This window comes from Lotus japonicus, chromosome 5, assembly GCF_012489685.1.
Source record: "Lotus japonicus ecotype B-129 chromosome 5, LjGifu_v1.2".
In the NCBI taxonomy this organism is placed as follows: Eukaryota; Viridiplantae; Streptophyta; class Magnoliopsida; order Fabales; family Fabaceae; genus Lotus; species Lotus japonicus.
The window spans coordinates 38,459,156-38,474,982 of record NC_080045.1 but is presented as its reverse complement, the minus strand read 5'-3'; the positions used below and the strand labels follow the sequence as shown (position 1 = coordinate 38,474,982).

The 15,827-nt window shown below is 35.5% G+C and overlaps 1 protein-coding gene and 2 long non-coding RNA genes across 5 annotated transcripts; 2 read left to right on the top strand and 1 right to left on the bottom strand.

Annotated features, from left to right (window-relative positions):
• Positions 1-1,315: 1,315 nt before the first annotated feature.
• On the top strand, positions 1,316-2,405 carry LOC130716703 (uncharacterized). The gene is made up of 3 exons (XR_009012127.1): positions 1,316-1,767; positions 2,194-2,236; positions 2,334-2,405. It is a non-coding gene; the product is annotated as an uncharacterized LOC130716703 (long non-coding RNA).
• Positions 2,406-3,198: 793 nt separating this feature from the next.
• On the top strand, positions 3,199-6,399 carry LOC130720742 (uncharacterized). The gene is made up of 3 exons (XR_009013233.1): positions 3,199-3,467; positions 4,733-4,841; positions 6,158-6,399. It is a non-coding gene; the product is annotated as an uncharacterized LOC130720742 (long non-coding RNA).
• A 1,465-nt stretch (positions 6,400-7,864) lies between these two features.
• Positions 7,865-13,026, bottom strand: LOC130718359 (uncharacterized). 3 transcript variants are annotated; one of them, XM_057568944.1, is made up of 7 exons: positions 12,898-13,026; positions 12,419-12,738; positions 12,073-12,275; positions 11,809-11,916; positions 9,561-11,680; positions 8,628-8,703; positions 7,865-8,356 (listed from the first exon to the last, which is right to left on the bottom strand). In XM_057568944.1, the coding sequence occupies exons 2-7, from the start codon at positions 12,519-12,521 to the stop codon at positions 8,195-8,197; spliced, it is 2,772 nt and encodes a 923-aa protein (XP_057424927.1). In that variant the 5' UTR covers positions 12,522-12,738; positions 12,898-13,026; the 3' UTR covers positions 7,865-8,194. The 3 variants fall into 3 exon arrangements, with proteins under 3 accessions (XP_057424927.1, XP_057424928.1, XP_057424929.1); XM_057568945.1 differs by having other exon boundaries at positions 8,628-8,700; XM_057568946.1 differs by lacking the exons at positions 12,419-12,738; positions 12,898-13,026 and having other exon boundaries at positions 9,561-11,658; positions 12,073-12,212.
• Positions 13,027-15,827: the final 2,801 nt, after the last annotated feature.

The following is a 15,827-nucleotide window of genomic DNA, read 5'->3' as shown; positions in this document are numbered from 1 at the left end:
CCTAACAATTTTTATAAATACCTTTCTATACTAAAATCTAATTCCAGATGTTAATGACATTTTTCAGGAAATATATATTATAAGGTCGCATGCTTCAACGAATATGTCTAAGCCTTATAAGGAAAAAGAAGTTTACGCAAGATATGACCGCATCGTCCAGTAAACAAGGAAGACACTTATTCTGTATCGTTTTATGCCACGTCATACCTCAGAATTTCAGAAGAAGTCTTTGAGCGGGAAAGTCAAAATTGTATCTCAACTATTTGCCCCATGCTTTAGTCAGAAGGAAACTAATCTGGTCACGTGCAAACTGATTTATCTTTGAAGAGAGAAGTCTCGATGACCAATGAAGAGGAAAAAGGACAACACGTCAACATCACTTTTCCAAAATGTCTCTCTTTTGCAAAGTAGCCCAAAGCTATCACCACCTACTAGCTGACAAAGTACACCTTTTTGGCTAAAGGATAGTTTTGAACAACAGCATGCATTTAATGAAGCTACCAACCGGAGATTTGAATCAATGGTTAGATGACACTCACAACGGCTACAAACAACGGCCAGATTTTGTGTCTCAACGGCTACACAACTAGCAAGATCATATATAAAGGACATATCTGAAGATTGAAGGATAAGAAGAGAAAAATTTATTGCAAGAAAAGAAAGAACTCAGAGCAATTAATCAAAACATTCTTCAAAGCATTAAAAGCTCACAGCAGATTTCCTAAGAGTCAAATCCGATCTCATACCTCTGCTAAATCAAGAGAGAATACCAAACCTTAAAAGAGTCAAACCTCTTCTCTTACTTCTCTCTTAGATTCTGAACTCTTGTGTGTTCCAACGTCCTTTCAGAACCCAAAACACTTGAGAGTTCCAGTGCCATAAATTGTCTACACCAACTCTTTTGAGAAGAGATTTCTTGTAGAGCCAAACAATCTTGTTGATTGTAGGAGGAGTCCTGTACAATACTTGGAGAAGTCCGTGATAATACTAGGAGGAGTCCTGTACAATACTTGGAGAAGTCCGTGATAATACTTGGAGAAGTCCTGTCTAATACTTGTATTGGAGAAGTCCTTGATACTTGCTAGTGAAAATCTTGGTGGTGGCCAAGTACTGGACGTAGCCCAATCGTTTAGGGTGAACCAGTATAAATTCCTGTGTGCTGATCGTTCTGCTTTATTTACTTACTTCCGCTGCACTAAACAGTTTTTGAAAAGTCACCAGAACAATTTTCTTAAGAACTTATCTTCTTTTCATAAACTAAAGTTTTAACAAGTAATTTTTAAGAACACAATTCAAACCCCCCCTTTCTTGTGTTACTTATTTACATATCACTTCCCCCTTCTTGAGTGACGTCAACTCAAAGAGTGGAAAGAAGACGATACAGTTTTTTGATTTCCAAGCAAGTAATTTAGTGGACATGTTTCCATTATATGATTAGGAATTGTTCAGGGTCCCACTATTCCAAGTGGCATTTCAATAGCTATTATTCCCCCTAATCCACGTGGCAGATCTTCAACATTTCTTCTTTCAATCTCTCATTCACTTAAACTACGTCGTTTCTACTCTCAACTACTTTCCCTTTCTATGCGTTACTCACTATGTATTCTCTCTCCCTAAACCCTCACACCGTTCAACTCCTTTCTTCCCTCACCGATGTCGTTCCTGCGTTCCGCGATCGACCTCCTCTCAGGCTGTGCCGCGACCTCTCCGACGTCGTTCCGCTGTTTCTTCCCTACTCGAAGCCGTTTTCCATCTTTCTCAGGCAAGGTAACATCAACAACCTAATCTATTGTGTATTCCGTTTGGTTTATTGTCCTTCAAAGGAGTTGATGACTTGATTTTTCACCTTTTTCATTCCTTTACTTTGCTGAGTTTGGTTGGTTAGTTTGGGTTTTGTAAGGGTTCCGTTTCAAGGGCAGAGAGGAAAAGATGAAATAATAAGGTATTATACAGCTGGAAAATGTTTGTTTTTCTCTACATTGTCCTCTTTAAGAGAATAGAGACCCTGGGAGTAGAGAGAGATTAGATTTCAAGTTTAGAACAAAAAATTCATCAAATGGATTTCCAAGCAAGTAATTTAGTGGACATGTTTCCATTATATGATTTGATGATTTGTGACTGAACATTTCCTTTCTTGCTGGTACTGATAAATTGTATGTGAGAGGTTTTAACCAAACACTTCAACTTGTGCAGGTACTGATAAATTGTAGAAATAACAACAAGCTTTTTCACCGTGGTTTGATTTCTTCTCTCTTCTCTCACTGCTTCGATGCTTTTTTTTTCTCTCTCTATGATCACTCTAAACCCCCTTTTGTTATATTTTGATTTTTCAGATGCTTGCTTCAATTTTAGTCTTCACACCAATGCACTGCTGGATTCAAGTGTCACTTTTTTGGACAATTTACAGCATGAACTATCAATAATGATGTTAGTGGCAAGGTAGTTATTTAACCTTTCAATTTAGAATTTTTCATAGCTTTGGATCCTTTGATTTTTCCACATCTGAATGTTTATAGGTTAGTTTTAGTTTGGATTTGCTGAAAAAATTTCTGTCTATGGATCCTTGGATTTTTCCACATCTGAATGTTTATAGGTCTGTTTTCCAATACACAATTTGGTCGAATAATGGAAGGATATGTGGAAAAATTTCTGTCTATGGATTCATCTTGGTTTTCTTATTCTGCATATCAACTTGGTTTTCCTTATTATATGGACTTTTCTCATCCAGCATATCAAATTGGTTCTTATAATGTTGAAGATGAATGTGATTATTGAAGGTTTAATCATTGATTCTTCTTTACTGAGTGGTGTGGTACAAATTTTTACCCTTTAGAGAATAGATTTAAATTGGCATTAGTCCCATACATATCAATTGCTGATTTTTATGAGTCTTCTAGGAAACTTGCAATTTTAAGTAGTTTTGCAGTTTGACTTATGTCTATACTCAGTGACCTGATCACTGTACGGAGAAGAAATTTTCTCCATTTTTGTATTTACCAAAGTCCTTGAATACAACTAATCAAGGTTTTTTCTTCTTAACTCCTATCAACGTAGGGTAAGACATAAAAATTAGTATATATTTGTCCAATTATTATCTATCAAGCTGCTTTGTATTATCAAAATATAATTGCTATCTTTCTATCTTGGTTTGTACTTCTGTCCAAATCAGTTAAATGATGGGCTGTTACTTATCTTATTTATTTGTGTGTTGATCAAATACAGATTGATTTAGCAATGCTTAATGGATAGCTTTTGTGCCAGGTATAATTAATTTGTTTATAACTGTTTTCTTTTCTTTTTTTTTTTGGTCCTTTGGACTGTTTTCTTTTCTAACATGAGGGCCAGAATACATATATAACTTTGCTTTGAATTTTCTGTAGCCAGATGCATTTCTTTGCTCTGTTAGTGACATGTAAGCCAGCAACACAGGGAGACAAAGGGGGAAAAATGTTATTGCTGGTCCTGAGGTGAGATATTTCGAATTATAGCACATGATTTCGATGTTTCTGATTTTTTCCTTATGATTCTACACAAAATCACTGTAAAATTTGTTATAACCACTTCCCTATCAAAATTTGAATTTCAAAACTCCTTCGAATTAGGAATTTCAAACCTTGCCTATTTTAACCACTTCCCTGCTCCATCTCAGCCTCAGGAATCTTATTAAATATGTTTTAGGTCCCTCTAAAATAGGGGTCCTTTGGTTAAGGCCCCTACAATTTTTTTTGGGTGGAATAAGCCCCTAATGTGAAAATAATATATAGTGATAAGCTCATGCCGTGAGGTTCTGTTTAATTTCTGATGATTCTGCAAACGGAGCAGACGTGGATTTTATTTTGAAAAAAATTATTCAATTAAAAAGGGTGTCACGTAAGTAAATTAGGGTTGAAAAAATTAAAAATAAGATATAAACCAAAGTAAAAAACCAAGTACGTTTGAGGATTTTACTTGGGTTTTTTACTTTGGGTTTTTATTTTTTTTATTTTTTGAACCCTAATTTACTTACGTGGCACCCTAATAATTTTCACAAAATATAATCCACGCCAGCGCCGTTTGTAGAATCATCAAAAATTAAAAAGGAACCTCACGACAGAGGCTTATCACTATATATTATTTTCACATTAGGGGCTTATTCCACCAAAAAAAATTTGTAGGGGCCTTAACCAAAGGACCCCTATTTTAGAGGGACCTCCAACATATTTAAGCCTTTGATAAACTATCTGAGTTAATTGTCACTTTATTATTTTGATAAAATTACGTTTGACTAAATCACTAATAATTTAAATTTCCCTCTAATTCCTACGAAAATCAAACCTTGCCTATTTTAAGTGAGAAATTTAAATTTAAATTTCGAGTTATTAGTATCAATTAGTAAATTACAGTAACTAATTGTTCATAAAATAAGTCCGGAATTTCAAACCTTGCCTATTTTAACCACTTCCCTGCTCCATCTCAAGAATCTTATTTGATAAACTATCTGAGTTGATTGTCATTTATTATTTTGATAAAATTACGTTTGACTAAATCACTAATAATTTAAATTTCCCTCTAATTCCTACGAAAATCAAACCTTGCCTATTTTAATCAAACATTTGACTACTGTACTTGATACAATAAAATTTCTTGCACTCTATACAGGTTTTATTTCATCTTCTCCTTCTTATGATTGCTGGAAATTTGGTCCACATGGTTCTCTCCTGCATTGCAATGACGTATTTAATTTACATTACAGGTGGGGCATTTAGCATGATGAAAAACAATGGACTTGGATGGCTGCAGCTTAAATTGATTGGTAACAACAAAGATCTCCATGTGCCTACTCTTCTGTCTTACAACATGTTGTGAGTTTCTTATCTTTTACTTGGGTTCTAATTATTATAACATTCTAATTTCATTGTTACTTTCTTACCACCCATGCATTTAGTGATTATTACGCAGCAAGCCATCTTATTGTTATCTAGCATTATAATTGTTCATATCAGAGCTTAGCCTAAATAGAATTCATAAATTAAATCATGATTCCAAATAGGTGATGATAGACTTCAAGCTCGCTCTAGCAATACCATAGTGGACTTATTTAAATGCATTTAGTGATTATTGAGATTAAAAGGGTCTTTTTACAAGACATTTGTGGTTCTATTTTCTTAGCAGAAAAATAAAACAAAAGAATGGTTAAGTTCTGGGATATTAACAACTCTTCAGCAATTTAATGTTTATAGAATATCCTTTATCATTGATTAAGTTCTGGGATATTCACAGCTCTTCAGCAATTGGCATATAAGATATGGCATTGCAAGCAAAAATCATACTCTTAAAATATTAATTGCCTATTCTGTTTCATCTTCATGTCATAGCGGTGTCAACTTAGTGAAGAATGAACTTTGCAAGTGCATGGCTGAGGATATCCAAGATTAATAATACACATGGAAACATGATATTTCTCATTTATCAGTCCAAGAACAAGAGTTTTAATTGGGGGGACAAAATTAACCATGTAGTCATAAATTAAAAACACAAATGATCACCTCAAGTTTGGCAAAAACATTAAACAACGAGAAGAACTAAACAAATAACACTGCATATATTATTTTAAATTAAGTGTAATGTGAGTTATTATATATTGAAAAGAAATGCAAGAGGAATTCATAATGTCCTAATTAGAACAGTCATCTTCCATCATCAGATGCGTTCTAGACAGAAGAAATGCTGATTTAAAAACTTCAATCAGATCCATTCCAATAACTTAACCAGTTTAATATGCATTTTCTGGTTTTCTAACTTACCTCAAGTATTCAGTAACCTCATCCTAAGTGAACTGATAGGTTTATGACATGTATTGTTAATTGAGCATCTTGGATCATTGTTTGTACTTCATACTCAACCTGGAATATGATCTTTTTGTAAATATAGATAAAGTCACAATGAAGTTTTGTTGTCACGAGCTGTGGTTGAGCTTGGTTGCCCCGACTCTATGACACGGGCAGGTCATCATGTTATTTTGTGATGAAATTGATGGTTCTGAAATTTTCAGGGAGAAGAAGTTGCCTGCTGTAGCTATTGACGCTAAATTATTAATCTTATACTACATAATAAAGACACAACATGGAAACTCTCTCTTACACAATCATTCTCTTATATATTTTTTCTTTATTTTCAGGGATTTCCAATCTATTATAGAGATGTGTAGCAAGGATGAACCGGCCACTGTCCAGTGATCATGTCAAACAATGTGAAATTCACAATGATGATGCTTTTGAAACATGTAGCAGAATGACCCTTTTTCTTTTAATTCATTATCCGACTATGAAAGCAAACATGGTTTTTTTCTTGCTTATAAATGTGCATTGGTTTCAATATGATGACATATTTGGAATTAAACTTTGGAACGTGACAATGTACTTAAATGGACCTATTATGGTGTCTTCTAATTTAAAGATCTTTAGATAATCCACGTGTCACATTTTATAGTATGTTTACAAAACAAGTCTTTCAAAGAGGATACTCATGTTTTAATGTACAAGAAATAGTCCATTAACCTTAACTTTTAATTTTAAAGACAAAATGTCTGATTAATACTAAAAGCTTAGATGTTGATAAGTGTATAATAACGTTTCCACTATTTCAGTTAAACTTGCATTGTTTTTTTTTTGAATAGTCATTGTTATCTACACTTAACTCCATTTACTTTATAATTTTTAAACCATATCAAAATAATACTAATATATACCAAATTTCACCCGTGAATGCACGGGTATAAAACTAGTTTTAACTGAAACGGAAATAAAATCTCTACTCAAACAAGCTCTAAGTCTTATTCAGTTTCAAAAAATCAATGAAGTGATTCATATAATGAGTAATGTGCCATCGTATTTGTTCAAATTTATTAAAGGATCATTCTTTAATTTAATCCATACGATACTCACTTGGAGACACATCACTACTGTCCATGTGAAAATAAAAATATATTTTTTAACAAACTTCCCACCAAATGTCCAAATTACATGCCTGAAATATTTTAAACAAAAGAACAAAATCAAATCATTTATTAATAGCAAGACAATGGGTTAAATGTGTTTTTGGTCCTTATAAAATTTTGATCCCTCGAAAATATTTTCTTTGAAATACATCCCTAATTTTTTAAAATACACATGTTTGAGTAATTGGAAGACCGATGCCTAAAGAAAAATAATTTTAAAGAATTATTTTCCTAATAATTTTCAGTCCTCAAAATTGTATTTTCATAATTTTGGTTTTAGTGCCTCCCACTAATTCAAACATGTGTATTTCCAAAAAATTGGGTATATTTCAAAGAACTTTTTTTAGGGATCAAGATCATTTATTCACAATTTTGTAGGGATTAAAAACATGTTTAACCCTAAGATAATTGAAGATTTTATTTTGATAGGGAGCAATTGAAGCATCCAAAATGTTTGTTTTTATTTCTTATTCAGTTGATATGCTTTTACTAGAAACAAAAATCACCCTTTCACTTAGTTTTCTATTTTATAGAATTTACAAAAGAAATAGTGGAAACAACAAATATTTTTTTCACCATTTCTTTTTTAAGTTTTTGAATAAAGGAAACAAATAAAACCAAAGTGATATTTTCTCAATTATAAAAATTAAAAAAACATATCAACCGAAAGGAAAACAAAAAAATTAAGGGTCTATCTCCTGTCTGTAATTTTTTTCCACAAACATCATTGTATTCTGCAAAATTAGGAAAAAAACTATTTTAATTAAAATTTAAAATAAATGTAATTATACCTCCTACGCAGCAGTCAGTTACTTTTTTTGATAAGCCCTACGCAGCAGTCAGTGATTAGTTGTTAGTGTAAAGAGCATTGCTAGATGGCTCAAAGAATTTTCCAAACGAAATCAACGAACCAGTTATTTGGCCTATAATTTCTATTTATTAAATACATGAGTTGGTGCCATTATTTAATCAATCAATTAATAACAGTATGGGAAGCACACGGACGAAATTCGTGTCGTACCACCGAGCATTTCCCTAGTGTAAAACTACCTCCCAATTCAATAAATGTGGACACAGGATGAACAACAACATAGCTTGTTGTATGTACACACTATTATTTGTCTGTAACTTTCAACTTTCGAGCAGTAAGATGAAAATGGGGAACAATGGCAGATTGATTTGACCAAATCTTGTGAGTCTGACTTAAGAAGAAGCCTTCTATTTCTGTTTTGAGTGAGCTTTGCACATGTTCTTCCATTTATCTTTCAGGTCTTGTGGCATACGACGCTTACCATCCTGCTCAAACACATGAGAACCGAATGCCCAAATTTTCTTCCATGGGATGTTTTGGTCATTGCAGCCAAACTTCTGCACTCCCTCCTTCACAGGCAATTATGACAACAGTTGAAAACTCATATATAACGATGAGATATTAAATAATCAAACCATATAGCTGAATGTGGAAGAGCACATCTGAGGATAAAAATCATTTAACTTTCCAATGCAGCTTACTAAAAGGTTCAAAACCAAAAAAGAAATCTATTTCTCAAGAATAATGTTAATGTTGACCCATAAGCATAATGAAGTTAGCTGTTTATATACTCATCAGTCATAACATACTCCTTCCAAGAAGTGAAGGAAAAAAAAATACCTGTATCAGCTCTTCCTCCTCAGCAGTCCATGGAATTTTCTTTCGTCTTGACTGAGGGGTTGCTTGGGATTTGCTGCTGTAAATCAAAATACACAATCAAATTAGGATGAAAGCAGTAGTTCAAGACTTCAAAATTAAATATTATTTACGGCCTAGAAGACATTCTCTATGGGCTGGACCCAAGCAAACAATTGATATCATACACATATTTGTGAGAAAATGTATACACATATACAGTAAAAAATTGACAAAAAATTATGTATACACAGTAAAAAATAAGATGCATTGTGTGGGTGTGTGCTGTTAATAAGATGATAGAACAAAATTAGGTGAAAATAAAAAATATAAATATATGTGGTGTTGTAAGACCAGAGGAATAGTGCTAAGAACTCAAAGTTAAGAAGTCATGGTTGGAGCGAAATCTACATCAGTTGCTTAGAGTTTGGGCCCACGTAGTGCTAAGAACCAAAAGTTAAGATTTTAGGGATAGAGATGCTCTTCTGGAATATTAAGAATATACAACTGTCTCAAACTAAAGGGAAGATTATGAGGAGAAGTTTATAACATTCCCATGAACTGTCAAAATCAACCAAATATAGATTTGATAGATTCCTATGAATATCATTCCTTCACACATACCATCCCCATGTCTCAGGAATGAAAAACCCACCTTGAGTCAAATACCCCTAAAGAAACTTATTCAGGCCAATAAAATCAAAATAAGTCCATCTTCTGGAATTTATTAAGAAAATAAACCAACTTCCAAAATCCAAAAGTGAACAGCATAAGAAAATAAGGAATACATCCTGAAGACAATATTGTCAGCAAAAAGCTTTTAAACACTGGAGTTTATCAGATAAAGCATAGCTCATAACAGCTCAATTAATAAGCAGTGCAGTAATCACACATGGTAGGAATAGTTTAGGAACTTACAACTGTACTTCTTGTTTATGGAAACTCGTGGAGTCTCTAGAAATGCTATGCTTCTCGCATTCACCTTCAGAAATTTCTGCTTTTCCAGTATCATGTGCACAATCTGGCTCTACCATTGCACCCATATTATGTTGTTTTGTCATATTTTTTGGAACTTGTTCTCCAGCACAGCTCTGATTACCAGGGACAATATTTGGTCGTTTACAAGAAAAACAACCACCCTCGTGTTTATCTATGTGGTCACTTGGCCCTTCTTTTCCTTCAACTTTGCCACCAGTTAAGCTCTTTGCATTTGGCATTTTGCCACCATCCTCTTCTCTTGTTACATCATCTGCTAGTCCATTATTTACATTTTCCTTTACTCTGCATGATGAGTGGACACGTGATTTAGAGGCTTGTTGCTGACTTCTTTCAAAATGAAGATTGTTAACTTCATTTGTACGCTCACCAACATGATATCCTCTATTTTCACAAGACCTTGTTAATGGATCACTTCCGTTGTTTTTGATATGAATATGCTCACACTTACGACTCTTTCTTGAAAGACTACGTTCATGCCTAGAAAATTCATGAACGCGCTCTGCAGGCTGGTTACTTATACCCCTACTTATGAAGAAAGCTAATTCTTTTCTTGCCAAAGATGCTTTTTTTTTGGCTTCAAGATATTCTGAAATAGTGTGAGAATATGCACAAAAAGGGCAGAAAACATTGCCATTTGCATCCAACTGACAAGATGCACCCAGACAGTTTTTATGCATCATCAATTGACACGTAGTTGTTTTACAAACCATTAATTTGCCACCTTCATTACACTTCATGCAAAGATTTTGTTCAGTCGACTCAGTCATTGCTGGCAAATCACGACCAAGTGTGTACCGGGAGCATAGGTATTCATACTTTTTGGCTGCACAACCATTAACAGTGCCAATTACAGTTTTATTACTGGCAACTGGCTGCTGAGAAGTATGCAAAGATTTAACACTTGGTTCCTTCTGCTCAGGTTGGGATTCATCAATCATAAGCTGAATATTATTTGCATTATTGTCAATAGTTGGAATGGGCTCAACGTGTACAGTATCATCAATTTCATCCATAGATGTATTTTGGCAAGATTCAACTCTAGATACATGCTGCGGACAAACGTTTAGTGTCGAATCAAGGCAACTTTGAGGAGCCACTGATGGGACAGTAGTTGCTTCACAAACTAGTAATTGACTGCCTTTCTTACGCTTCATATCAGAAAAATTCTCTTCATGCTTTTTCTTCATGAGATTATTCTTGTCACCTTCAGACACAAATCTATCACTTGATATCTCTATCCCACAACCATTGCTAATATCATCTTGAAATTTGTCACTAGCAACTGTCTGCTGAGAGTCATTTGAATCTGTGTCATGTTTAGACCAGGTTTGACATTCAGAAATCTTATGATACATCATACCATCTGGGAATACAACATTTTTAGGAATCGCCTCAACCGGCTGTTGCGGGGAATTTTTACCTCCAGATTCATGTAGAGGAATCACAGTAGCATTACAAGGAATGTTTGATTCATCATGAAAGACTTCATTGTGACAGTTTACCGTGCACAAGTTTGAAGCAGTGTACCGATTGTGATTATCCTCTAAGGATCTATTGCACAGAGTTTCCCTGTTATTCTTTTCTGTTTGATGACTTCTTTTCTCAGTTGAATTTTTTGACACTTCCTTTCCAAGTTGAGAAACTAACTTTTCTTTCATGGACAAGACACTTGTAGATCCATGACATTTAGTCCTCTTTGTATTTCTTAAATAGTCATCACATTCATTTCCACCAACTTGTTTTTCAGTCAAATGTTCATCAGCTGAATAAAATCTATTCCTTTTAGAGGGTAAGAAATTATTATCAACTATTTGTTCTGCAGGAGATTTATTCCCATTCTCTAAAATTAAGGGCACTGAGTTCTCTTCTGCCTCCCTGTTTTCAGCATCTGTGGGGTTCCCATCATCCCTTTCTAAATGGTCATTGCATTCGCGATCATTTTCATGCACTGTATAGCCCCTATTACTTTGGAATAATCCACTCCTTTCTTTCAAGTAATCGGTAAGTGGCAGAGTACCTTCCAAGATTGATTCTTTTAGCTATTCAGCAGGGGCAGAAGCCATAGGCCAAACAAGAGTAGTAAATGAAACTGTATAAATTTCATAAGGGAAAGGGGAAGCATATATTTTAATTTTATTTCCTTAAAAGAAAAAAGACACTTCCTTACCTGCTCTAACTGACATTTAACAGTGCTAGCTCTTTTATGCATGATAAATGGGGGAATATTCGATTTCAAAACCATTTCTCCAGCCATTTCCAGATCTGATAATTGTATCTGAATTATATTAAAAGACACCCATCATCAAACATCTCAAAAGAATTACTTTATAGTACAAATTACCAAATTTGTTCAATTAGCTTCTAACATACCAAGTAGAATTTGTTGGAAAAATCGAAGATGATTGAAAATTATAAACTGCTTAACTTTTACCTCATGAAATATTTCTCGGAGGACATCTTCACAACTACGCGAAAAATCAAATCCAGCTCTGAAATCCAAGGTAGAAGAAGCATCAAGGTGGTTAACCCCTTGAACAGAAGCAGCAGAAAGTTCCTCCAAACACCTCAATGCAACCAATTCCCTTGTACTCTCACCCAAATCATCAGGCCCTACTGGGGCTAAATCAATCAAACCTGCAACAGAGAAATGTAAGCCATAAAACTAATCATGAATTATTAATCTGAACATGAAAAGAAAGAAAAAAATGCTAAAAAAAAGAAAAAAAAAAAAAAGGGTTTGTTAAGTTTGATTTTCACTTCAAGCAAGACTTGCCTACCCTGTAAAGCAGATATACTGATTCCCTTGAAGCCTGCTAGGGCTTCAATGACCCAAAGCCATGGCAGTGATGAGGAAGATTCAGATGGGTCAGAATCACTCATGGGGACCAAAATCGTATTCAACTTCAACAAAAATCCAAATTTTCGACCTAAATGGTTATGGGTAAGAGGCGTTGTTGGAGAATTTTCAGGGATTTTTCAATGCAAGGAGAAGTGAGCGAAGGATTGAAATTCATAGGAGGGGAAACGCGATTTTGGAATCAGGAATCAGTGTTTCACAACCGCAAGCACGGAGTGAAGACAGAAACCCTCGAAAATCCTGCAACATTGATACGAAATCAGTGAGAATATTCAAATTAGAATCATAAGTGTGATAAAATAGGACTTGATTTACTATAGATAAACAGAAAAAATTAGTTTCTGAAAAAATGGAAGCAAAATAAAGATCAAAGTTATCTGAAAAGGAAAACACCCTTACAATGAAGATTTTGTTGCAACAGAAGAAGGGAATCTTCAATGAAAAAACTGGAATGCCTGGGATGCAAGGGCGTGTTGCAGAAGGTTTGAAACAATAAATATGAGGAAGAAGAAGAAAGCAGTAAATTTTTTGAAATGAAGTAAAGAAAGTGAAAGGGCAAATTTCACCGGTTTATCATTATTGCACTAATCTCTTTTATGTTTATTTCTTCATTTTTTAAGGGAAACGAGTAATTCACGCCGTTTTCCAACGTTTGTCCAAAGTAAGGCAAACGGTCTCCAAGCACACCCCTCTGAATCCCAAGTCAATAGCCAACTTCATACTCCACCTCAATCCACAAGCCTCTGCAAGCAGCGGAGAAAGCGTTGGCACCGGAAAAGAAGTTGCAGAAGCCATGACCTCGCCCCTATTGTTCCTGGCCACCATCCCCAGACCAGCCACGTTCCCGTGCCCGACCGACACATCAAAGTTGATTTTCACCACCCTATCCCGCGGCATCCGCCACACAGCTGGAAAACTCTGACCTCGCACTCCTTGCATTGGACTCGGTGGTTTGAGAAGCTCCACCGCACGGTACAGAACTCAAGCCACGACCAGCGGTTGGTTACTGAACAACGCCTTGTTCCTCGCCTCCCATATCTGATAAATAAAACTCTGTACCAGCTCAATAACCTCTAGTTCTCCCCTTGTAATACAACCACCCAGAAATCCAAGAAAGAAGGATAATTTGCCACACGAACCGTAAGAGGAGAAGCGTACCACACCGTCATAGAAGTTGGACATCTCATGAACAAATGCTCCACACGTTATTAGCAATTAAGGACAAAACATCCGCTCAATCCACACGTTATTAAGATTAGAATAGGTTAACTTAAACATGAAATTAGCATTTTTTGCCTCAGCATTAGAAAGAGGAGCCATGCAAAATAGAATTAGTTTTAAAAAGAAAAAAGTTCTCTCTGCTAGGGTTACAAACTTGCAGCGCCTTTTCTCCCCTTGGGAGCTCCTCCTCCATTAGGGAGGTTCCTTTCCTGCTTGTTAGGTGTTTTTCCCTCCCACGATAGGTGGATTTCTTCTACATTAGGTCGATCTACTACCCAAATAAGTGAGTTTCCTTTTGTTTATGGTATGGTTTCCCTCTTTTAAGGCCACCAAATCATCCGCTCTCATCACCTTCGCCTCCACCTTGGTCGTTTTCGTCGCCTCCATCAACCTTTGTGAGTTGGGTCGCAGATCTAGTGTTGAGACGATGCATCCTTTGTCTCGCCGGCATCGCTACTGTGTAAGCCCCTGCAACCCGAGTCAGAGGCCTTCTTCCTAGTCTCAAGCAAGTCCTGGGTTGAAGTAGGAGGGCTTTAGTTTTCTGATCTGTTGGTAGCCTCGTCGCGCCGCCGAGCCAGCGTCGTCGCCGTATCTTAGCCGCGATCTGCCCTGCTCCGGCCACCACCATTCCTTTTCCCTTTGCTTTGGTTGTCTCTGGGTTGATATGCAGGTTCCCCTCTTTCCTTGGTGTCAGTGCCACCGCCTTGACTCTTCTTGTTGCCGTTGAAGCCATAATGTGTGCTTCCTTGAAGTCTATAGTGATCGCAACTCCGGCTGAATCAGATGGATTGCAAAATGAAGCATTTGTTTAAAAAGGAAAGATATACTACTGCTTGGTAAGCCAAGGTGATTCACTGGTTTCTTAGATTTAGGGTGCTTGAATAGTTTTTCTTTGTTAGTTGATTACTTGTATCAACATGAGTGAGCATGTTTTGTCCTTAATTGCTTATCTGGTTATGCATTGCAGAATCATTGCTTGGAATTTTAGTCCCACTGATGTGAGTTTCACTGTTGTAAGTGTCGTTGGACGATCTTTGAATATCAATTTAAGATCTGTTGACCAGAAAAAAAAAACATGAAATAAAAAAAAAAGTGCTACCAAGAACCTACAATCTTCAACCATGGTGTAAAAGTATGATCGGAGGAGCAATGTCTATTCTAAGCCTTGGATAAAAGCAGATAATCTATTTCAAACGCTACCCTTGCGAAACCAAGATCAATACATAATCGCATAACCCATCGAAGGCATAAAGAAACATTAACATCAGCCCATCGTTGTTTTGTGGTGGAAAATCTGTGAGGCCGAAGTGTCTAGATGATGGTTGAGCCTCACCACTCGATGTAATTGAACCGAGCTTCGCGTCTCAAAGTATTGTGTCTGTATGTGTAAAGTGGAAACTTGGTGAAACCAAATACGATTTTGTGAAACCAACTCTTTTTTTGTAGGCGATTGTGGACGTCAGAAAATTCGTATGCCGAAGAAAGAAAGAAACCGCCAAGCCCGAAGGCCAGAATCGTACTCTAATTTGGCAAGCTCACAAAAACATAAGCGTAAATAGAGCCAACGGAGTACCAAAAAATAGAGTGTTTCTCGAGAGAAATGTCAAGCCTTGCAAAAAAAAAAAGGATATGGATCCTCTCAAGCAAATCTTCTCTCCAACCCCTCTCCCGCACAGATTTCAACCGTTGGATTTATCCAATGGCTTTAAAAAGCTGGGCGTTCAATTTTCTCATGCTACTCTTCCACTTTTCTCGTGCTGCAGAGTCTGTGTCAGTAGTGGGCCACAGCTGGCTTGTTTACAACATTGAAAATGTTACTTTATTTTCTAAAATACTCGTAAGACATAAAAGTATAAAACAATATAAAAGTATAAAACAGTAAGGTATTAAAATAGAAGATTTGTTCATTTTACACAGTATTTTTGTTCATCCTACCCAATTAACTATTTTCTGTGTATTCATTTTCATTTTAAAGATATTTGTGAAAATAAGAAAAGTTAAAATTTTGTAGATTTTACATTTTTTTTGAAAGTTAGATTTTACATAAATATACTTTTACCTTGTAAATGTTAATTATATTTTTTATGAAAGACAGAAAATAATTTAAA